General features: G+C 42.0%; 1 protein-coding gene across 4 annotated transcripts in view; it reads left to right on the top strand.

Annotated features, from left to right (window-relative positions):
* Nucleotides 1-8,868: 8,868 nt before the first annotated feature.
* SMAP1 (small ArfGAP 1) overlaps nt 8,869-24,268 on the top strand; it is a 93,143-nt gene continuing 77,743 nt past the window's right edge. For 2 of the 4 annotated variants that reach the window (XM_054629338.2, XM_054629341.2), the window contains exon 1: nt 8,874-9,129. In XM_054629338.2, the coding sequence (XP_054485313.1) occupies nt 9,012-9,129 (118 nt within the window). In that variant the 5' untranslated portion in view covers nt 8,874-9,011. Of the gene's footprint in view, nt 9,130-24,268 lie in introns of all 4 variants that reach the window. The other 2 variants (XM_054629340.2, XM_054629342.2) reach the window with 2 other exon arrangements.

Below are 24,268 nucleotides of genomic sequence, written 5' to 3' on the forward strand. Positions count from 1 at the left end.
TTAAAATATGCTACCATTTTATTTTAACCTCAACTGTTGTTCACTTATTAAGGGCCTCCTGCTAAAGCTAACCCCTTTGCTGCCTAGTAAAGACAATACCAAAAGTCTTATTGGGCATTAAAGAGCAGTCATGGACATGAATGCTCTATGCATGAATATTAAAGACAATTCCTATCAGACTGTGATAGTAAGAATACATAGAGATAATGGCTGACCTTGGATGTGTCGCTTCAACTGAAGATTCAGAGATGATCTCACTCATCATAGTTGTAAGGACAACATTGGTTATTACAAATTGTGCTTTAGAGAGCAAGTAATTATGTTCTGGCTAGCACTAGACTGTTATTAAGTGTGCAATGTTACAACATTTAGACAGAGCTCTGAGTCTAAATTACTCTGACACACAAAGTATTCATGTGTTATGTAGAATACCTTCTTTCAATACTCTGCGTGTTCCAGGCCATTCCTGCAGCTGATCTGATTAATAAAGACCCCTTGTGCATAACATCCAAGAAATGAGCCAGGTGTAGCAATGTACTAAAGCTATTGGTATGAAGCAGCAGTTGCTACCATACAGCACAGCTTTTCCTTGCCTTTCCTGCAATAGGAAAGGTACACCCCAGTCTGTACCACAGGCTCTGTTCTGCACTTGCTGAGGAAGAGAAATGGTCAGCTCTGCTGCTCCATGCACTTACACATCCCTTCAAAGAATCAGGTACTGAAATTTAAATTTAAAAAAAAGCAGTGCTTGCTTATTAAATGATCCTCTTTAGTAGTCTCAACATTACATATATGATGCATTATTTATTTTTTTAGTCTTGAATATCTCTGCTATTTTATTCATTATTTTATAGTACTCTGTTACAAGCTCCATATTTTTAGGAGACAAATACCACCCCTAAAGACTTGCAGTGCATGCTGGAACTATGCATGGGAGTAAAGCCTGAAAATAGACCATCTTTCTGCACTTCAAAGGCCCTAGAATAATCTGGCAGACAAGTGACATTAAAGAACACAAAATGAAGATTCAGAAAGAAATGAGTTGTGGAAAGTAGATCTTGATATTGCTTTAATACAAGTGTACATTTTGTAGAAAATTTTTAGAAATGAGGCATAGGACTTGTCTTGGAGTCTCTAGCAGTCTTTTTTATCACTACAAACTGTCTTTAAATCTGCCCTGTGATTCTTACAAGATCAATCTTTTCCCTTTTCTGTCTGTGACTTTTGCACCCATTATCTTACTAGACTTTTTGTTCCATAACCCTCTCCTTTGACTTCCTAAATAAAAAGATCATTTCATACTCAGTAAATTAAACACATGGCTTTCAATGTAGGTCTCTGAACAGTACACTTCAAGAAAAAGAAATATGTTTTCCAGATAAAACATCAGAAGGAAATAAACACAGAAACAATGTGCCTTTGGGGAGTAAGAAAACACTCCAGGGCTGATTATATTTGCCAGAACACTGAACAAGGACTCATCAGATTGATTAAGTCTGTCATAACAACGAATCACAAAGTTATAAAAGACAAAATTCAATATTCTTTCTAAAGATAGAAGCCTATTTTTAAACTATCAAAATAGTACTGCATTTAGAAAATCCCTGTTGCTTTTCTGTACAAGTATTTTGGGAAGCACTTTGGTATCAAAGATGCTGTAGTAATAAAAGCACAGACACTGCAATGATAATTTTTCTTTTTTACATGATGTCTGTATGTGTGGGCCTGTGTCAGTAAAGATAAACATGGTGGGAAGGGAAGGGAAGGGAAGGGAAGGGAAGGGAAGGGAAGGGAAGGGAAGGGAAGGGAAGGGAAGGGAAGGGAAGGGAAGGGAAGGGAAGGGAAGGGAAGGGAAGGGAAGGGAAGGGAAGGGAAGGGAAGGGAAGGGAAGGGAAGGGAAGGGAAGGGAAGGGAAGGGAAGGGGAGGGGAGGGGAGGGGAGGGAAGGGGAGGGGAGGGAAGGGGCAAAGGGCCAGATGGATTTTGTATGGAGAGAAAACTGTTTCTAAAAAGCAATGCAGTTATGAGGGATTTTCCACAAAATATTTCCTATTCTGTGAAAACTCGATCTGATCTGGAGAGAATTCCAGAGTTAGCCTAAAGCCAGGAGTAAAAAGTTGAAGCAAAGCAGTCAGCTGGGGGAAGTCCCAGTCAGATGCCTGTCCAGAGATTTCCTGTTCTCCTGCACATGCTGTGCAGGCCATGCAACTCTTTGAGAGCTGCAAATTCTTGGAGTCAGAGCTCACATTCTCCTGACATCACACTTCCTGTGCAGTATAACTGCAAGTTTTGTCCAAAACCCAAGGAAAACATCACATCAACCATCACGGGCTTCGTGCTTCTAGAGGCAGAAACACAGGAGATTTTTTATCTGCCAGATGTAGCCACTGCCCTGGGAACACATCCAAATATGTTTTTCCTCAGTTGATGAATCACAGAGGGACTGAAGGAAGAGCTTTTTTTTTTTTTTTTTTGTCCAGCAAATCACTTTTCTTATTTCTTGAGTATCCAGTAGCTGAGGAAAAACGTTTTCCTGCAGATATAAGCTCAGCTTGTGAGTGATATGGACATTCTTTTCTTGATAAAAGACTCCCTGATCACTAAAAATATCAGCTTTTGAAGTAGAAATTATTCTCCTTAAGCATCTCTGGACTGCAGAGACACTGAGAAGCCAGTATGATTTGTTATAACTTTACCCCCTCAGTCTCCCCCAGTGGGAAATTATCTCAAAGGAGAAAAAGTATTTTAAATGTTTGTCCTCAACTTTTCCACTTTTTTGAGGATGATTCTAAGACAAAAATAGGTAGAATTTGCAGGGAATTCACTGCAGACCTCCAAACAGGTAAGATATAGCACACAATTTTTAATTACTCCTTATCATAAAGGGCAGTGACAAGATAAACACAAATTCTTTCACACTAGTATTTAAAGAGTACTGCAGAAAAGAGAAGGAAAAGCATAATGTTATAGAGTAAAAACATAATCTCAAACGCTATATATATCTAGATTCTATTTTGTCTGCAACAGTCTGAAGCTTGTAATTCATCAGTTAGTCCTTAGTCCACACTCTCTGCAAGTTCCTCATTTCATTGGCGGGAAAAAATGAACCACAGTTCCTATTGTTGAAGAGCTAAAATTAAGATTTGTGAAGATCAAAAACTGTCCTAGCTTTAGTGTCTATCTAGTCATTTACCCATCAACAAAACATTTTTAAGCTTCAAAGACTACCTTTTTCACAGTAGGACATGAAACAGTAATAACAAGGGAGTTCAGCTCCCCCTTTTTGTATTTTCTTTTCATATTTTTCCCTAGTGTTTCAAATTTATGATTTTGCAACTGATTTTACATCTGATCATCGCTCTTCATCTTGGCTAGATATTAATGACTGTTGATACCTAAGGCTGGTATTCTTATGCTCAAAGCCCAACTGAGCCAAATGCATGACTCACAAAGTTCCATCTAACATCTCTCTGTTCAGAAAACCCAGTCTAAAAATGAGATGAATCGAAATGAGAAGACTCCGACCAAAACATACAAACAGCCTTAAATAACTGGAAATACACCATGAGCTTGGAAAGTGCAAAGCATTTCATTTTAAAGATCACTTCCATGCTTCCACTGGAACCATCTGGAGCTTACATGTCCTTACATTCTACACCTACACTATCCTGCATTATAATTCACATGAGAATATAGTGGCCTAATACATGCACTAGTTCACAACATAATAGAGCATATTAGCTCTACAGTATGGGTTTTTTTCCCTGAGTTTACACAATTATGACTGACAGCAAAGGTCATTGAAATGTATTTAGTCATCCTTCTATTTAATTTGAAGTTTCCCCTCAGGCACTAATTTATTTACAATTAATATTCAAATTTACTAGTAATTCTCAAGAAAACAAGACTGTTGGTGAAGCATTAGAATTTTTGTCTTAATTTTCAGAATTGCAGTCACATCACAAGCTTTCTATTTCAGTGTATTTCAAATGCTCAGCAGCTATAGAAATTAGACTGCCTTTTCTGGGATGTTATAATGTCAATAATTCATCTAATACCAGGTCTCTGAATAGAAGTAAAGAAAGAACCAAGAAACTGGAGGAAAGATTTACTGCCTCTAATATCTAATCTCTCCAGTCAAGTTGCTGTACAGAAACTAGAATTCATTGAAAATGCAGCCTCACCTATAAATCTTGGTCCTTTAATAGTTTTTAACCATCTTTGGAGTGACAGTATCACTGCTTGGTTCATTGGCCAGGCAGTAAGGGCTCAAACTGTAAGAACACGACTCGTGGCACTCCTGGGGCAAGCCCCCAGTGCTTATCAACCAGAGTTCCCATTGCAGTGGCCCTCCAAGGCTGTCAAACACATCATACTCATTTTGGGGATGATGAGATACGATCTTGTTACTCCTGTGTACACAGTGTATTCAACTACAGTTTTGAAAGTCATGTCCCCAACAACTTTTGCATTGTATAAGGATTCTTTTTATTGCATCAATATATTCTGTTCTATATAGCTTAGGTTTTGTAAGGCATAAATGGATGTATTATGTTCAAATATACATGTAGTTTGTATATTAATATTAAGAAGGTTTATCAAGGCAGATTTAAAATTGGGCTTTGAAAACTGAACTTTCTGATTCTCCAAGGCTGGGGTTTGTAATGTTTTGTTAGGGTTTTTTTTAAAAAATACTGAATCCTTTAATACTATTGAATTTGTTTTCAGGGCTGTATTTTTCTTTTTAAACAAAAAATAAAAATATATGGAAGCTCTTGGTATAGCTGTAGAGTCTCTGATACAGATGTTATTTCATGTAATGTGATGTTACTATGGCTTTCTCTTTTTTTTTTTTTCTGATTGAAAATAACAGTGCTAGAGCTGGGCAGGAATCGTCCTACACAAAGTAAATTGCTGAAAAAATCTCATTAATTAAAACAACACTGAGAATTCTTTTTTAAAATATCTTTTACCACTCAGGTAGGAGACAGTCACCCTCTCTACCCTTTATTCTCAATTAGGAGACACAAACAATCAAGGAAGTCATGCCTTTCCTTCTGACACAGGTCCTTCCAGATGGTAATTCTGCTCACCCCAGTCAGACACCTGTGTGAGAACACAGCAAACCACCTTCACAAATGTGTTTCTCTCCACTGGCCATCAAGGGTAGACAGGGTGACAGGCTCACAGCTCAAGGTTTTCTTAAGACTGTGATAGAAATTGCATCTGAAGCATTTGCTGAAACACAGTGGTTACAGTCAGTTTTTCAGGTTCTGCCATTCTCCACCAGCCAAGGATCACAGGTACCACATTGTCTGACCCTGGGGGCTGCCCAGACACTGCAGCATGGGCAGCCAACTTGGAAGAAACAAGCTTCAGAAACATGACTGAAATTTCCATTTCCCAGGAAGCTATATACATATATATGTGTGTGTGTGTGTGTATGTATATATATATATGTATATATATAACTTTTTCTTAAGAGCTTGAAAATATCTGAAGCACCCAGCTTTCTTATGAATCAGAAATCCTCAACTGAACAACTCTAACTGGAACCCCATTTATTTCTGGACTTTGATATTTGAAGATGAGGCATTAGAGAAACACAGCTATTTTAACACCTGCTTTCAATCCAGTTAATAACTTTGCACCTGATACATTCTTTCCCATTAAGTCAAATTTATGCTAATGCTGTCCTGATTAGCAAATACTATTTAAAGCTGGTTTATGGGATGATTTCTGAATAAGGTAGTGTCTAGACTTGGTGAGTTTCAGCTATCAGATTATGAAGTTCACAAACTATCAATAGGTATCTCTGCAAAACAGTGGAATAGTCTGCAGGATGACAAGTAGTGACAATTAGGGAGAGATTTTTCTCATGCTGGGTAAATCTGCTTTTACTAAACACAACACAATCTCTAGTATTGAAAGCCACAGAACTCCAATGTTAAAGTTACTTTATGAAAAATTCAGTTAGCCTCATGAAACTCACTCAGTTCTGAAGATAAAGGTCTTGAAACACAAGGCATGTACTTTAAACAGTTCCAAAACTGGATTGCATAGGCTGTGCACTACAGGGCTTAATGAGAGGTGAAGCAAAGGGCACCGAGCTGACAGGCTCAGCATGACAACTGTGTATCTTCTTTTGAAGGAGCAACATCTCTGGCTTCTCTGCACTACATGTCATGGCATGGTGTGGGCAGACCTGAATTCATTCTATAAATCATACTGTATCCTGAAAAACATTTTTTTCTTCCTTTTTCCCCCTCTGAAAAATGCTTATGGCAATAACTTCACATCTCCAACATTCTGCTACTCTTTAGGATCTAGAAAAAGCAGCAAAGGCACAGAAGGGATACATTTTTGCTCTCCTTCAATTCATTTGTGCTCTGAGGGAAACACCTAATGATGTAGTTACAGCATGCTGTTTTCAAAGCACTATCTATTAAAATATTAATAACCTATTCATCTCACCCCATGGTGAAACAGGTGATTTCATATGTCTACTACATTACAGAAGCAGAAGTACTTAGAAGGATAATTTTCAGAGCTGAACACAAGAAGCAAATCATCATGCTCAATAGTCAGAAGATGATATCTCACATCAGTCAAGATATATCATCTAGTTCTAAGGCACTAAGGGAAAAAGCACATTCTAAAGAAGACAGTCTGCACAGTTGTGTAGGTTTTTTCAAGCACAGCAACTGGATCAACAGTCACTTTACATGGGAAGCATCACTGTGTTTGTTTTAGAATTGGAGAAATGGATGCACATTAAACCAATTGCTTCAAGCTATTTGATATCTTCTGGCAATATGGCAGAGAGTTTCAGACTGTGTAACCTACAGGTCAAGTCTGTCACATAGAAAAGCAACTACTGTTTTCTTCTAAAATGGCAATGCTGCTGCTTATCTAGCACATGAGAAGCAAGTTCATGTCCTTTTCTCTCTCTACCCACAGCTCTTGCCTTTCTGACAAGCATCCTGGTTCTCAGAGTCCTGGGATAACAGTAAGGAGTAGAATCTCCTTACTTACCAGCCCAAGCTGGTTTTCTCTAAAAAAAAAAAAAGTAGAAAAAATGAAGTAGCCCACTTTGGGCTAGAAAACAGTTATATGCTTGTAGATAAAGTATTCAGCTAGAAGAAGAAATCAGTCCTGCTTAATGTCATGTTTAATGTGCTTCAATAATCAATAAATTCAAGTCTCCAGGCAAAGGCTGATGGCAAATATCAGGATACAGTAACATTTTTGTTACACACCTTCTGCTGGAGCATGTCTTTGTATTTTAGCACTGTAAGGCAGCTGGAGCTCAACTTTGCTGTGCCATTCTATATTTCTGGTTTTAACCCTTAATGCCTGCTCTGAGCAGGATGCTAAACCCTCTATTAGAATTATGTGTTTATACCATATCCTCAATTTGCAATCTCATACCCAGTAACTCACTGGCCAGGAGACTCCAAGTGTTCAGGCAGACCTTAACTCTCTATTTAAGGGACATGTGAACACATTTTCCCATGTTAGGTGCTAGTTTAACTACTAATTAACTTAATGTGTAGTATTTTCATTTTTTTTTCTGTTGCAACTCTTCCACACTTAGGGAATATTTAATTCACTGTTGTCTCTGAGAAAAAGAAAGATACAGAGAATGATTCAGTAATTTAGTGGCTGAGAGGGAAAAGACCTGAATTTCCATCTGCCTCACATAAGCATTTTATAGGCTATATATAGGCTCCAGCTCTTTCCAGAAGGGTTGGATTAGAGGCAAAAAAAATGCAGCAAGCTAGAAATGATCTGACAAAAAGGATGTTACTGGTGAACAGACTCTGTAAGAGAGTACTCAGCAGCAGCAAAAGGACCTGATACAAAATGGAGGAAGGGGACAACAGAGACATGGCATTTGGAGGGGCAGAGTGTAGAGGTGCACTCTTGGTCCCAGGAAATCAGCCCAGGCTGTGCTTTTCTGCAGGTACTTTGGATCCAACTCTGACTCCCCCAGAGCATCTCACCACCTACACACGAGTGGAAAAAGCACTGAGAAGTCTCTGCCGCCTGTAAAGCTTTAGTTCAGACAGAAACACGTACTCTTGGAGAAAGTTCACAGGGCGAGTTCCGGCTATGGTAGTGTCTATTCAATCACAACGCTCTAAGAGCTTTTATTCCTCCCCCAGCAGCGGCCCGGAGAAAGAGACAACTGTCCCAAGGACACAGGGTGCCGGATCTCACGGACCTGCAGAACCCTTGGCCATGTTTTGGGGTATTTACCACCGCTGGGTCGGTAATACACGGGCAGGGGTATCCGATCGGTGGGCTGTGCGTTCCGGGGGGTTCACACAGCGGGACACCCGCGGGCTCCGAGATACCCGCACCCATCCCGGGTTCCAGGGCACCCGCACCGCTCCCATCCCCTCGCGGGCTCCGAGATACCCGCACCCATCCCGGGCTCCAGGGCACCCGCACCGCTCCTATCCCCTCACGGACTCCAGAGCACCCACACCGCTCCTATCCCCTCACGGGCTCCAGGGCACCCGCACCGCTCCCGTCCCCTCACGGCCGGGGCGGGGCGGGGCGGGGCGGCGCGCGCTCAGGTGCGGCGGCTCGCGCCGGGCCCCGCCCTTGCCCCGGGCACCACCTGGGGGGCGGGGTCAGGCGCCGGCGGATGGACACATCACGTACTGCGTCCGGCTGACCCCTCATGCCCGGGCACCGCGCCGTGCCCTTCTAAAGCCAGGACGGCGTGGTTTGCTCTTTGGGAAGCGCCGCGGAGGGGCGACATCGCGGCGCGGCCTCGGGGACCCGGCGGACTATTTGTCACCCCCAGAATAAGGGACTGTCGTGGCCAGGGTGGGCGTGTGCGCGCGCGCCATTCCGGTAGCGGGCGGGGAGGGAGGCGGAGGCGTCCGCGTCCGCAAGTAGTTCCGGTTGAGGAAGTCGGCGCTCGCGGCCGCCGGTTCCCGTGGCCGCGCCAGGGCAGGAGCGTTCCCGGCCCCGCTCCAGCGCCGCTCCAGCCCCGCCATGGCCACTCGCTCCTGCCGGGAGAAGGCGCAGAAGCAGAACGAGCAGCACCAGGCCATCCTGGCCAAGCTGCTGCGGGAGGAGGACAACAAGTACTGCGCCGACTGCGAGGCCAAAGGTACGCGGGGCGGGGGGCGCGGGGCCCGGCCCGGCCTCGGCGCGGCCCCGGCGGGTCCCGGCTCGGGGCGGCCGCGGGGCCCGGCTCGGGGCCGCGCCACGTCCGCAGGGTCGGCGGGACTGGCGGGCGGCTCCTCCCGACAGCGGGCCCGGGGGCGGCGGCAGCGGGGTCGGGCTCGGGGGCAGCGGTGGGACAGACAGACAGACAGACAGCCTGACCTTTCGGTGTGAGCCGCGCTCCGCTCTTCCCTGGGCTGGGCTGCAGCCGCCTCGTCCTCCAGCGAGGAGCCCCCAGCCGGGCTTTATGCAATGACTGGCCCAGCCCTTTCCTGAAGTTTCACGGCCGTGTCCGCTTCCTGCGCTGCCAGGTATCGATCTGGAGCGGGCCGTGGCCTTCGGGAAGGGACTGGCCGATGCCAGGGGTAGGTGCCAGATGAGCTGAATGTGGGGTGTCCAAAACAATATACCCTGCCTTGCTGACTCAGTCAGAATGCCGGGCTCTGTGAATCTGGATGTCTCAGTCTGGTTAAACGTGTCACAGATGTGGCTTTGGCGATGAATAGAATTTTGAAGATTGTATCACTGGCAAATCTTACAGTGCTTTATTTGTTTTTTTCCTGCACAAAAGTAGATATATATTTGCGTTCGTATTTACCTTGAATTCCGTGGCTTTCAAATGGAAATTTGTAGCGCATCCCTCTTTCATCTAGAGTCAATTTATTATGATCTTGTTCTAGGTAAGGTGGCTGCACAGTAAGTTATTAAGTCTAATGCTTCCTGAATAACAATTGGGAGTTCACAGTGTATGATTAATGCCAGAGCTGCCTTGTTCAGTCCTTCTCCTCATAAAGTGGAGGTGAAGTGTGAGTGAGCTTCGTTTGAGCAACCAGAAATGGCACTGTGTTTGTAAATTCTCTTCCCATCTGTGCATGCTACTGGATTTCACTGTGCACACAAGTCATGCCATGCACAATCACAGACAAGACTGTATTGTCTTAATGTAAACTCTTAGAAGTACATGATATGGATTGCACCAAAGATAATGGGTCTTTATATTTTGTAAATAACTCTGCCTAACCATTTCCAAACAGAGCTCCTCTTGCCCCCTGACAGCTGGTTACCATGTAAATGACTCTTCATAACCAGTGGCTCTCTGGAAAAAGCACATTTGTATGTTTTATCTATTATTGGCATTTTTATTTTCATGCTCAATGCTGCTTGGTGTTGCTTGCTGATGGAATTCCACATGTAATTGTTCTGTAGCATCAGCCTGAGGGCTGTGTTGCTCAAGATTGGAGTCCAGAATTCTCTAATCACTTGTCCCATCTTCCAAGTTTTCTCTTTCTAACTCTCGTTTAGTTAAAATGTTTGCACATCTCTGTAACCCTCAGTGCTCTGTATCTTTTGCCCTTTCAGTTCAGCAGTGCTGACACTTTCAGCTTCCTTTTCCTTATATTTGTGTTAATAAGTGGTTTTATTCACTGTTCTTTTCTTTGGTGCTTTCTTTCGTAAGATCAAGCTTTGGCGTATCTTGAATTTGGTTTTCTTCTTCCTGTTCAGGTTCTGGAGGACCTACCAATATCTTGACCAGGCTGTTTTCTGCTAGTACATGTTCATTCAGTTTTTAAATTTCTAGTAAACTGTTTTACTTAGTACCTACTAAAATCTGATTGCACTTTTGAAAGCTTCTTGCTTTTCTCTTTTGCTGTTTCTGTATGCCAGAAGCATGGCTTGCCTTCACCCTGTCTCCAGGAAAGGTGGTATGAAAATACTGGATGATGCAATGTGAGGGACTTGTGGTTTGGCAGTTCCTTTTTTATTTATTCTATTCTTCCCTTCATGTTTAATTTGCATTTGCTTCATTCTGTTGTAGCAATTTTGATTTTAAATCCTGTATCATATTAGCTTTGTAGTGCTATCTGACTTTGCCTGTACTGTGTATGTTTGGGGGTTTTTAATAGTTGGAAGGAAGAGTGTGGAATGATAAACTTGCTTTAGTTGCAGCTCTTCTAAAGGCACTTGACCGAGATGTGGCCATAGATACACAGTTTGTGGAGATTTCTACTTGAAGTTTAGGAAGCTTCCTTGTGGGAAGGAGGGTTATGTGAACAATGTTGAGATGCTTCCACTATACCCTCAAGTCTGGATTTCCATATACCTCCAGAAGACAGCTTAGAAAAAAAGGAAACATTATCAGTTGTTAAGTTGAAAATCAAGCTTATCATGAGCATGCAGTGCCACTGTTGAACTCTGCTTAAAGGCTGCAGCCAACTGTTTTTTCCTAATGTATTTAATGTTTAATCCATGGTGTATGAGTGCTCATGACTTGCTGCTGTCTGGCAAAGCTGTAGTTTTGCTAGTCCTGGAATGTAGAGCTGTCTGAGGCAGCAGCTATTAACGTGGCTCTGTTAGCTAACCAGAGCCTGCCAGCTGTCTGGCATTCCCCAGCCTGTGAGATCTCCTTCACCTCTTGCAACACTAGCAGCATCCCTTTCATCTCTAGTCCTGTTTGTTATTAGTCTGGCCTTTCCTATGGTCAGTTCCACTGGAGAGCCTCTTGATCCTGGGTTCTGCAGAAATTAACGCGACAAAATGTTAAGGAATTCTCTTGTGTCCGTCCTAGTTTGGCATGTCTTTGGTTTTCTTCATGTAATGTATTCTTTTTTTTTTTTCTTTGCAACGTTGTCCACTTTAGTTGCTGTTACTTTCCTCTCTTGTGTGAGCTTTGCTCCTTTTTCTGTCCTTCTCCCTTCTGTTGCTCAGTAGGAGGTTCCAAGTACTGTGTTTTGTTTCTTTTTCTGTTCACATAATTGTGTGGTAACATCTTCATGATTAATTCCAGTTGTTTTAACTGAGTTGCAGTTGTCTTGGATCTTATTCTGTCAGTACTTAAAAACATCGTTTCAGTATGGTCTTTCAGATTGCTGTCAGTTCAGCATGGGCACTTAACTAAAACTAATTCCTTTCTCTCACCCTAGATATTATAGTATCTATCTTAAACCTGAAGTATTATGTTTACCCTGGGCTTCTTTTCAAATAGTCACATCCAAAGGTTGTGGAAATCTTGCAGATTATACTTGTATATCTAGCTGCTATTCTTTGAGGCTCTGGGAATTCTTAAGTAGCTAGACATAATTTAAAATCTTACAAATATCCTTTTGACCCTAAACAATGTATGTGTGGTCCTATTGGCATATTTGCCACTCATTACTTTCATTGCATCTACTGTAATGCTACTGTTGAACTCTTCCTTCATATCAATAAGGCTTCTTTCATATCAATATAATGCTGGCTTTTACTTCTTGCATCAAAAGGTGATACAGGCTCTCACTACCATCCTGTCACTCCTAAGTTACTGAGTTAGCTTTCCTTGACCTGTATAGGAATGCCATATGCGTTGCCTGCAAAGAAGTTTGAAGCGTGCACCTTTCCAGTATTTATTGTATGCTTGCTCTGTGTAAGAATTAGAAAAAGCTATTTCTTGGTCATCCTCAAAATAATCTGTCATTAGCAGTGGTCTTGTGTCAAGAAGAAACCTATCCTTTGATTTGTGGTCTGCTTCTTCAAGTGTGAGGTATGCAGATACATTGGATGGCTTTGTAAGGTGAAGAATACAGCTGAGAACACATCTGCCAGAGTAGTATTAAGTAATAATTAGGATTGCTGGCCCTGGAAACAGTTTCTAGAAGTGATTTTTATTCTGTATTTGACTTTTGCCTTTTCAAATAGCTGCTCTGAATCTGACTGTTGCTGCTAAGAAGTGTTGGAAACTACCTGTTGTAGGGCCATACGGTGGTTACCATATGTCACCTTCAAATTGTAAATCTTGCAGCTGTCAGAGAGATGAGATGATACTTCTGTGGAGAAGAAACCTGAAAATTAAAGGTTCTGGAACTGTCTTTGCAATCACTGAGACTTCTGAAAGAGTGAGGAGGCTGGGATGACATTTGACAAGGCAGTTCTTGTCTGTGTACTGTCTGTTCTTTACATCCCTATCTGAACAGCTGTCTGCATAAGGAGCTGATGTCTTCCCAGTGTTATGTTACTAGGAAGAACTTACACTACTGTTTCTGATACTTGTAGGAAATAGTAGGGTATGTTGACAGTAGATTAAGCCACCCTGAAGTTTTGAAAGAGAGGCAACTGAAATTCCTTTGTGATCCTTTTGTTTGTATAACTAAGTAAAGCTGGCAGGAACTGGAAGGATGTAGAAGAAGTTGTATCAGGTATACAGACTATGCTGAAAGCTATTGTAAAACATTTGAAGTTTTCTTACTTTTCATTGTAGAGGGAGGGTAATGCATTTTTAAAATTGTTGTTTCAATCCTAATATTTGAATCCCATAAGCAATAACACCTCTTAGAAATCTGTCAAACGAAGCCAAAATAAAAAAAAACCTCAAACTGTTAACATCAGTTGGGGACCCTTTGACTATAGGGGCTATAATTTGCTATTTCTGTCTTGCTTATAACATGGTAGAAGTCTTCTAGACTTTGTTCTTATTGCTTGACAGCAAGGCTGGTGTTGTTAGGGTGCTGATATTAAGTACTGAATCAAGTACTTAGAAGTTGAAGTGTGTGATGAAGCACAAAAAGAGATTAGTCTCAAACACGATTAGGAACAGTAATCAGTCTTATGCTCCCCATTTACAGAGGCAGCTGCCCTAGACCAAGACTGATGGCCTTCAGTTTGCAGGCTTGCTTGCTTAGATGGACAGTCCTTTGATTCTGCTGAATATCTTGTCCCTTTCCAAGAAAAAACAATGTGAATGTTCTCTGACATACCTTTTCTGTCTGCTGTGCTTGTATTTGGATGTTGTCTTTAAGACCAATGGATTGACTACTGAAGTCTGTAAATTCATCTCCCTATCAAGAAAGCAATTACCTGAGTGTCAACTGCTTTAGGTTTTTTTAAAACTGTAATCAAGTTAAAATAACATAATTGGAAACTTGCAGACCTTAGTGTAAACAACTGTAGATGTTTTGGGCCTTCAGAAAATGCAAATAAATTTCTGTATCAGAGGAAGTGTTCTGGGGTTTGGTTTTTTTTTTTTCATTTTTGTTTGCTTACTTCAACAGGCTTGAAGCCTGTTTAAATGATCTGTTACCAAAATCACAGTACAAAGAAGCACATTGACACTGTTGCTTGTTCAACCAGATTAAAATTGGTTTACTTTGGTTATAATATTAATGAGAATACTTTTCAGTATTTATAGTTGTACTGTACAGTCACTGAATATCTGTGTGTGATTGAAGACTTGGCCTTCTATCTGAAGAGTGGCAGGTACAGGCCCTTGGGAGTGTGGAGAGAGACCCAACAGGAAAGATTGGTACTAATATTTGTGTAGCTTGAACTTAACTTTAGCTTCCCTAACAACTAACCAATCCCAAGCATGGTGCCTCTTAGCAGCGGGAGAGAAAAGAAATATAGTTTAAGTAAGTGGGCAAACTAGCTATGGAAAGAAATCTGGAGTATCCCAGATATGTTTGCAGCTGTTCAGACTCCTTTGTGTAGACATTCAAGTCTTGCATATGATCTCGTCTATGGCTGGGAGACCAACCTAAATATTTGTGTATGATCATCACTTTTCGTGAAGCTGCCTTGCTGTTCACTTGTTTGATGTCTGGTCTTTTAAGTGTCTTAATCTTGCCTGTATACTTTAATAGATAGTGTACTTCTTTCTCAAGCAGATGGATAACTCTTACAGCTCACTGCCCTCAGCCTGTGCCAGGCATCAGCTTTTGCCTCACTGTCAGTGTAAGGAAGCTTTGTGGCAGCTCATTGACAGAGCTCCCAGTAGGGCAAGGCACTGGCTGCTGTACCTCCTCGGGTGAAAATCTTTCCTGTCTTCCTCCTCAGGTGGAGGAACCCCTCCCTGAGAGTACACTAGGGGAATAGAACACAGATGGATTATGCTGGACATCAGTTCCACACCTCATCTCTGGCACAACTTCTAGCCCTATATTGAGGTTCAAACACAAAGTACTAATTTACTCCTAACTGATTGTGCTCTATGGATATTCTTTACCAGTTGTTGCAAATAGCATGTGTTTCTGCAGGTCACTGGGATCAGTAAACCGCTGGTGTTTCTTTGTGTGTTTCTGTTGCAGGGTTCACATTGCTTCTGTAAGATAAGCTTGGGAAGGATCATGTGAGTGTAACAGACTGGAATATGAATTGACAGATACAACTGGAGGCCTCTGGCTCTCCAGTGGGGCTTTGCAATATCCTTCCTTAAAGAATAATGAAAGCAAAGCATTTTGATTCAGGGTTGTTCTTACTTAAGTTTAGCAAATGAAATTATGTATCTTGAGCTCTAATAATAGTAAGGAACTTTATCACTAGAAGTCCCAGTCATAATCTGGCACTTAGCTGCTAGTTTTCTGGCCTTTTTGTCAAAGACAGTGCCTTCAGAGACCCTTAGGGACCAGAAACTCACTTTAGTCTCTCTTGGGGCTGTATAACCAGGGTTTTTTTCCTGATTTCCTGCTACTGAATAAAAGTACCTCAATGCTCTTATTCTGTGTGCTCTTACCTGTTGCTGACACTGGTTGGATGAGACTGAAGCTTAGGAATTAGCTGCTGTTGCAGCCCTGAGAAGAATAAGTGTCTCCCCCAAGAAAGGAGCCTTCAAGACACCTCATTTGGTGGGAAAAAAGTATGGCAGCCTTAGCTTAGGACTTCTGAATGGGATGTTGCAGTGTTGGGGGACACTAGTGGCCTCTGTAAGGAAGGGTGTTGTTTCCATCTCCTGACTCTTACAGTGCAGAAAAATATTTTCAAATAAGTCACAGGAAATACGTTTAGCTTGTAATAGAACTGCATTATTTGCAAAGTTGAAGGCTTTTTTCCCCAAAGTGGATGCGATCTCTATTCTTCAGGACTTCAATTAACCTGACTGTGTGAGACCCAAAGCAGCATGATTGAACTTAGAATTGCTTTGACAATAGGCCAGACTAGGTGACCTCCAGTGATCCCTTTCAACTTAATTATTTCTGTGGCTACTAATACAAATATTTTTGGGACTTGTTATTTTTTATTTTTTTATTGTGTTGCAAATCTTTAGATTCTCTGAGATGTATTATACAGATGGAGAAATCCTTACATGCTTAGTTTGCTGCCCTGTGTTCAGAAGTTATTGGCAGTCCAAGCTGTTTCTGTTCTGTGGACCATAAGGATGGGACAGTTCCTGAAAAAGGATTATTGCTATTGATGAGACCATGCTCTTGCTTTTTTAAAGTGCAAAATACTCCAGTTCTTTTGGTCAGGGCTACAGGTGTGTGCTTAAGTGGTCCTGAAGCTGCAGTTCTGCCACCCTTCAGTGATGTGCTCCTGCTGGATGCAGTTTGTACACTTGGTCTTTGCTTTGTTCCTGAATTTCCTTTTGCAGAATGGAACGATGCTGTGTTCCATCTTTGGTCTGAATGCTATAAAGAAGAAAGAGCAGCTGTGCTGCAGCCTGTATCATGTCCTTGTACATGACACAGAGGAAGCAATTAGATATATCTATGTGATAAGCAGACTTTTAGGGAAGTACCCTTTCCTGGAAAGGTGACTCCCTCTTTAATGCATGCATCCTACAGGATTTAAGAGTCAATTATCAGATATTACTCGGGAAGTAGTCAGCAGGTGATTTAGCTCAGGTGTCACATTGTATTGGACTGGCTTCGTAAGGTTCATTTGAGCATGATTCAGCTTTACTTTAAGAACTCTGGTGCTTCACAGTGTCTCTTGTGGCCACAGCTAAATTCTCCTAGACATAATGGTTTTTGCCTTGTGAACAGGCAAAGTTGTTCAGTGATACCTTATTTTCATGTTGAGGTGGTTCTGAAGAGTTAGGCTGATGAATGCATGGCTGGTTAAATCTGTCTTCACTGTACTGTCAGTAAGTTGTTTTCAGATATTATGGCAGAGTAAAATGAGTTAGGACTGAGCTATGATTTTTATTGGCATTGTTGAGTGGGCTAGCTCACAGCTGGAGGACTGCAATGGGTAAGTACAGGTGCTTAGGAAGGGCAGGCTGGGATGGTGGTAAAGGGGAGTTGCTGTGAGAGCAGTGGGGCTGCCTGTAGCTTTACCTGGAGATGGGTGAGCCAGTTGAGAGCTTATGAGTCAGGAGTGGTAATGAGGATTTCCTCAGACAACTCAAGCCTAGTGTTCACAGGCTTTCTTGCTAATAGGGTGCTTGGACCTCCCTTATTATTTTCTGGGAAGAAAACACAGCAGGGAGTAAGTAATCAAGGAAGTTTCTGGCATGCATTGATGCCCATATCTCAATACGTGCTTGCAAACAAGCAGTGACAGGTTGAGGATGTAAAGGTTAGGAGTAGTCTTGGCTGCAGTGGTCATGAGGTAGAAGAGTTCAGGATCTGAACTGGAGACAGCAAAGCAAAGAGTAGGATTACAGTCATAATCTTCAAAAAGGAAGATTTTCTTCTGTTCAAGGATCTTCTTGGAAGGATCATTTGGAAGCTGGTTCTGAGCAGAGAGAGCCAGGAAAGCTGGTTGGCTACTTCTTAAAACTCTGGTGGCATATTGCAATGAATAAGAGATGGTACAGAGGCACCAGGGGTCCTGCTTAAACGAATGAGGAGCTTCTGAAGAAGCTCAGACACAAAAAGGAAGCATGTAACAGGTGGAAGCAGAAACATGTTGGCCCAGGGAGAGCCTGGAGACATCATCCAAGCATGCAAATGTGTCTAGGTCAGAAAGCCAGTGTCCATGTGGAGTTTGATCTTACAAGGTATATGTGAATGGCAGCAAGGGAGGCATTTACAGATAATTGGCAGAAAAAAGAATGGAGAAAATGTAGGCCTGCTGCTGAATGGGGAGGGGAACTGCTCATAAGGGATGTGGAAACAACTGAGACATTCCATGTCTTCTTCACTTTGCTCTTTACTAGTTAGACTTGTTTTCAGCAACTGTAGGCAAGGAAAGCATACTCTCAGTTAGTAGAGAAGGATCAGGTTTGGGATCACTGTACACAAATCTGTGGGCTCTAACAGGATGCAGCCAGGAGTGAGACAGGGTGGCCAAGGTAATTTTGTGGTGACTATTATTAACTGAGGTCATGGTGACTGGGGGATGGGTTTTGGGGGCTGAGCTCAAGCAAATGTCCTTACTGTCTTTGAAGAGGGCAAGAAGGAACGTCTAGGGAACCGCAAGCCAGTCTGCTTTGCCTTTGTTCCCGGAAAAATGACAGACCAAAGAATTCTGAAAACACATGAAGAAAAATGATGGGCAGTAGTTGGTATGGATTAATCAAGGGGCTGTAATGTGACCAACCTGATAACAGCCTTCCACACTGAACCAAGCAAGATGACCAGCTTGGTGGATGAGAACAGTGAGTGTTTTCTTACCTTGACCTTTCATGGGGCTTTGGAAACTGTCTTGTAACTTCTTTGGTAAGTTGGTGAAATGCTTTCTGGATAAAGACACAGTGAGGTGGACTGAAAATAGCTTAGAGGCTAAAATGCCAGGCTCAGGGTGGTGATCAGCATCCTAAAGGTCAATGGGAGGCCAGTCCCTTTTGGTGTAGCTCAGGGATTGTTATTGAGGCCAGCACTGTTTAACATCTTCATTAATAACCTGTGTGACCGGATAGACCCCTCCCTTGGCAAACCTGATGGGATGCAAAGCTGGGAGGAGTGGTTGATAAACCAGATGGATGTGCTGCTACTTGGGAGCAGGCAAGTGAACACGTGGAAGAAATGAGCCAACAGGAATGTTAGGAAGTTCAACAAAGGGAAATGCAAAGCTCTGTCCCTAGGGAGGGGATGTTGGCAGTGCAAAAGAGATACTGTGGATCAAAAATTGTCATGAATCAGTAATGCACCCTTGCCACCAAGACATCTTGGACTGAGTTTCCAGAAGAGAGTGGTCAGTATGTGGGGGCAGGAGATCCTTTCCTCAGCACTGGTGAGATTGCATCTGGAGTGCTGTCCCATCCTGGGCTCCAGAAAGAAACAGGGACAGACTGGAGCAAGCCTAGCAAAGTGGCATGAAGGGGAAGGCCAATGTGCCTTACACAGTCAGGAGAGGCTAAGGGCACTGAGATTGTTTAACCTGGAGAAGACTGCTGGAGGGTTCTTATGCATGTGTATAATAAATACCTGGTGACAGAAAGTAAAGATGATGGAGGCAGACTTGTCTGGGATATCTAGTGATAGGACCAAAAGGCAATGAATGAAAATGAAAATACAGGAGGTTCCACTGAAAGATAAGAAGGTTTTTTGTTGTGGTTTTTTTGCTTGTTTTGTTTTTGTTTGGTTTTCTGGGGTTTTTTTCTTTGTTCTGTTTTGTTTTGAGGGGTTCTTTTTTTGTTTTGGGGTGGGGGAGGGTTGTTTGTTTTTGGTTTTTTTTATCTGCGTGTGTGTGTTTCTGGTTTTGTTTTTTTTCTCCAGGAAAGGCTTAATAGGATCAGGTTACCTGGAGAAGCTGTGGAGCATGCAATGTGGAAGCTCCAACAATCTGACTGGGAACAGCCCTAAGTGACTGCTTCGTTCTCTGTGCTCTGACCACCAGGGCTTGCACTAGCTTATCTTCTAGAGTCCCTTCCAGTCTCTGCTACTTCAGATCCATTTCAGTTGTTGTATCACTTACAAGCTGATATGGAGTCCCACTGCAGATGCCATGTAATTTTTTTCCTCTTTCTCCCCAGTGGGCACACTTCAGTCTAGGTCAATTCAAAGCAGGTTGTTTAAAGTTGAAGTCCTTTATGAGAAAGTGATTAAACAGTAGTAAGTACAGACTGTAGTAGAGCTTTGAGTTTTCAAGAAATACAGAAATCTTCCTGTGGTTTGTGCATCCAGAGACAAAAAGGACCAAATCTAGCCATTTAAAGCAAATTGAGATGCTATGGTAAAAGGGTTACTCATATATTGTGTTTGGCTGAAATGTTTAAGTCTAGCTAGGAGAATAACTTCACAACTTTAACTGCTCTGTAGGGCTGGTAGGAAGTTGCTTAGAGCTAGTGTCCCTTGTGTCAGAAATTTCCCTGGATCTTAAAGCTATTGGTTTGAACTCCATGTTATGACTAACAGAGATTTCCCTCTGGAAGACTGGGGCAAAAAAGATTCTACAGATCTATAAAAGATACTACAGATTCCTGGTTTTCTTCAGTTCTGGCCTCTTACTTGATTAATGTTTGAGAGCTTGAGCAATATTAGTTCTCTTAACATTTTTCTCTTGAATGGCTTCATAAAAATCCATTCAAACAAAACTGCTTTATTGTTTTAGTGATAACTTCACAAATTTAAAATTTGAATGTATACCTCTATATATTCATCTTTGTTTACAGTAGACTATGATTATGTGATATACTGCTAACTCCTGCTTATCTTCCACTGTCTTGTCTTGATCACTTTTTGCTTTCTATTACATGATAAACTTGTATGTCTGAGTACATATTTTCAAGCAACTCCTGCCCAGTGCTATGAAACAACCCAATCAAGAGAACCTGAGTTCCTGCCTTGTTTCCTGCTTATCCAAAATACTGATAAGATGTGTCTTCCTCTGAGCAGAGAAGCCAGATGCTTTTCTGCTCTGAGGTAACAATCTGCAGAGGAGGAAGAACTTGGAGGAGCAGAGAACATCCTTGTGCTGCAAGTCTGTGGTAGATGTAGATATAGAGTGCTGATGTTGTAGCTTATGGAGTTTGTGACAAGTTTTATGGGGGAAGCTCATCTGTGTGGTTTTTGTGTTCTGCCTGTCTCAGTAGCCTTAAACTGTCAATTGCCCCTTTCCTCTCTTGAGGAAAGGTGTTTGTTTCTGGTAGAAGATGGAGAAAAAAGAGGTAGAGGCTGTAGCTCAGTGCCTGCCAGAGTGGAGCTGTGGACAGCCATGTGAGTTGGAGGCAATGTTGCCAAGCAACTGACTTTGCAGGTGTGGTTTGGTGAAGGAGCAGTTCTTTCTCTAAAAGCTGTGTCAGGCTATGATTTTTTGTTTAAAAAAGAAGAAAAAAAATGGAGTAGGTAACTTTCTCTCTTGTATGGATGAGAAAAGGAATACCATATTCCACATTGAGCTATTGATTGCTATACAAGAATCTAATGCATTTTTTACTGAAGTCTTTGAATGGAAATGAATAAAGTTTCATAGTACAGGACCTCATTGGTAGGATTAAAGGCAGTAGTAGTCCTATCAGAAATTCTGCAAAATGCATTCAAAAATACCAGGTTACATGATGCAGCTGAACTTGTGGTTGGATTCAAAACATGGCAGTGAGGGACAATCTGGAATGGATGATCATTTGAAATAAGCTCCTGGCAATGTGTGCTGAAGGCATTTGGCTTTAAATTTGTCATTCATAACAATTTATAGAAGCAACCAATGTATTGATAAGCAATTATGCTTTTATAATATAGGGACTGATTATCCTATTAAGGTGTGTATGTATGGGGTATTTGTTCAGTTGTCTGTTATCTGTAGAATGACAGAAATATCCCTTTAAACATGGCAAATGCCACACTTCATGTGCATCCTTTAGATCTTCAGAGGAAGTGTGCTTGAGCACTTCAGCAGGGGTGAGACCAAAGAGGCGTGTCAGTAAGACACTGAGTGCAGGCTTTTTGGTCTATGTCCTCATTGCCAAGTGATACCTGGGTTATCCTCAGCATTAGATGCATTGAGCTGCTGTACTGGGGTTGGCTGAGAGGGGGGTAACTTTCCATAGCAGCACTCGTGGTGCTGTGCTTTGCAGCTCTAGAGGGGTGTTGATGACACACCAGTGTTTCAGCTGGTGCTGAGCAGTGCAAGTGCAGCATCAAGGCTCTCTTTAGCCTCCTCTGAAGGCCGCTGGGCTGCAGGTGGGTGAAAGTTTGCCAGGGGATGTAGCCAGGACAGCTGACCCAAACAAACCTTAGAGGAAGCAGGGGAATGGGGAGGTTTTGTTGTTAGGGTGTTTGTCTTCCAGAGCAACCAACTGTTTACTGAGACCTCGCTTCCTAGGAAGTGAATATCACCTGCTGATAGGAGAATAAATATTTTTCTTCTTACTTCTGCATATGGTCTTTGCTTTTCTTTATTAAACTGCCTTTATCTTGGCCCATGGGTGTTTTTATCTTATTTTCTCCTCTTTGGTGGGTACACGATGACCAGACAAGGTTTTTGCACCACAACTGCTGAGGGTTTCTTGTGTGTTCTAAGTACAAAGTAACTGTCATTCTCATTAATAAAGACTGTGAAGCCTTGGTTCCATTTTCTAGGTGTTCTGCAGCATAGAGCAAGCAACTTCTGAAAGAAGTGATGGATGCTAAATACCCTTTGATACTTGTCTTTTTCACTGAGATTTCTGTGGAGCTTTCTGGGTGTTCATGGAGTCCTGCTTTAAAAAGGTTACTCCAAAAATGTGTTTATGGAACAAAAGGATTCTGTCAAGTGTTTGCTCTTAAGTGAGAATTTGAAAAATATGACCGATCCAGGATCTCATGCCTGAGAGGCTTGCAAAGTTTTGAGAGCACATTTGGAGAATTGATAACTTCTCAAGCAACCTTAATCCTGCTTTGAACCCATAATCACAAGTCTGTATTCCAGACTGAATGCAGCTACCACTTTGGTATTGTATTCCATTTCTCTTCTGGCATCTGAAGAAAATGATATTTTGAGGAAAAATACTGTACAGCTACAACTTATTTTCTACACAAAATACAGAAGATCACTTTGGAAAAATAACTTGTGCAGAAAACCCTCCAACTTTCTCTCCATTTTTTTGAAACACAAATCTAGTTAAATCAGCTGTGAAGAGCACTACTTAAAAGTAAATTTGTTCTTTCCTTTCTCAGTCACAAGTAGCTGATATAATGATGTCTGAGTATTGATGATTGTCTGTCATGCTGGAATGTTTAACTGTGTTAGTTTGAATTATATTTAATTTAGTATCATCATGCAGGAGACCAGTTTAGTTTTAGGAAGCAAGAAGATGCCATTAGAAAAATGCAAAGCACATTTAAGCCTTGAATGTGTGGCACGATGCATTTGAATTGGATATAAATAAGTTACTTTGTAGTTAAAAACTACAAAAATTTCAAATACTGGACTGAGTTTTTCCTCAAAGAGTTGGTGAAATATGCCTTAGACTTGTTCAAAACAGCTGAACAAAGCCCTAAGCAGCATGATCTAATTAGATCTGATTGAAATATGAAGTTAATCTAAGTGACCTCAGGAAGTCCATTTATGCATAGATTATAGTTCCTTTGTTCACTGACTGAGAAAATACAGAAGTTAACACCTGCTCTTTAAAAGATAGATCTCACAGAGCATGGATACCTTCAGTTGTGTGGATTGGCTCAAACCTAGATTCAGGGAGGGGTATTGAAGCATTCCAAGGTGTGATCCATTTGCTGAGACTTGGGCAGAGTGCAGTATTGGGGTGTAGCTACCCTGACGTGCAGGGCATTTGTGGGAAGGGTTTGTGTCTATGACACTGGAGCTTCAAGTGGAGAAAAGGTGTGATTCTGCTTGTCCTCTTCAGCCTATTCTTTTCCCTGGTCTTCTGTTAATTTAGTACCCTGAGCTCCACTGCAAGTTCTGCTCTGAAGATTGACAGTATTGTTACAGTAAACTCAGGGGTCAAGACCAGAGATGCATTTGCGAGGTACGCTGTTCCTGTGCCTGAGAACTGTGGTATATTAGTGTTTGAGGGTGGGCCAATGAGCTCTCTGTAGGAAAGACATGAATGGTGCAGCCTAAAAATCTGCTTGATCAATTCTACATAACCTGAAGAGGAAGTGAGACAGTATATAGAGGAGGAATGTAGATTAATATCTGCAGTGGATGTGGATTTTGTGGATGTGGATGCCAGTGGGATGGCAGAGACTCAGAAGAGTAAGATTTAGAACTGTGCCCACAAGCAAGGCAAAATAAGGAATTAATTCACTACTTAGCATCAGCAGGTGGGTGTTCAGCCTTCTCCAGGAAAGCAGTTCCATCACACGTAATAGTTATGTAGTTACTCACTCCAAATGTCTCTTCCTCCTTCATACTCCAGTTTTTATTGCTGAGCACAGTGTTATATGCCATGTCCCTTTGGTCAGATGGGGTCAGATGTCTCAGCTGTGTCCCCTTCTGGCCTCTTGCTCACCCCCAGCCTCCTCACTGGCAGGACAGTCTGAGGAGCAGAAAAGACCTCAATGTTATAATGT

Source organism: Agelaius phoeniceus, chromosome 3 (assembly GCF_051311805.1).
Source record: "Agelaius phoeniceus isolate bAgePho1 chromosome 3, bAgePho1.hap1, whole genome shotgun sequence".
Lineage (NCBI taxonomy): Eukaryota > Metazoa > Chordata > Aves > Passeriformes > Icteridae > Agelaius > Agelaius phoeniceus.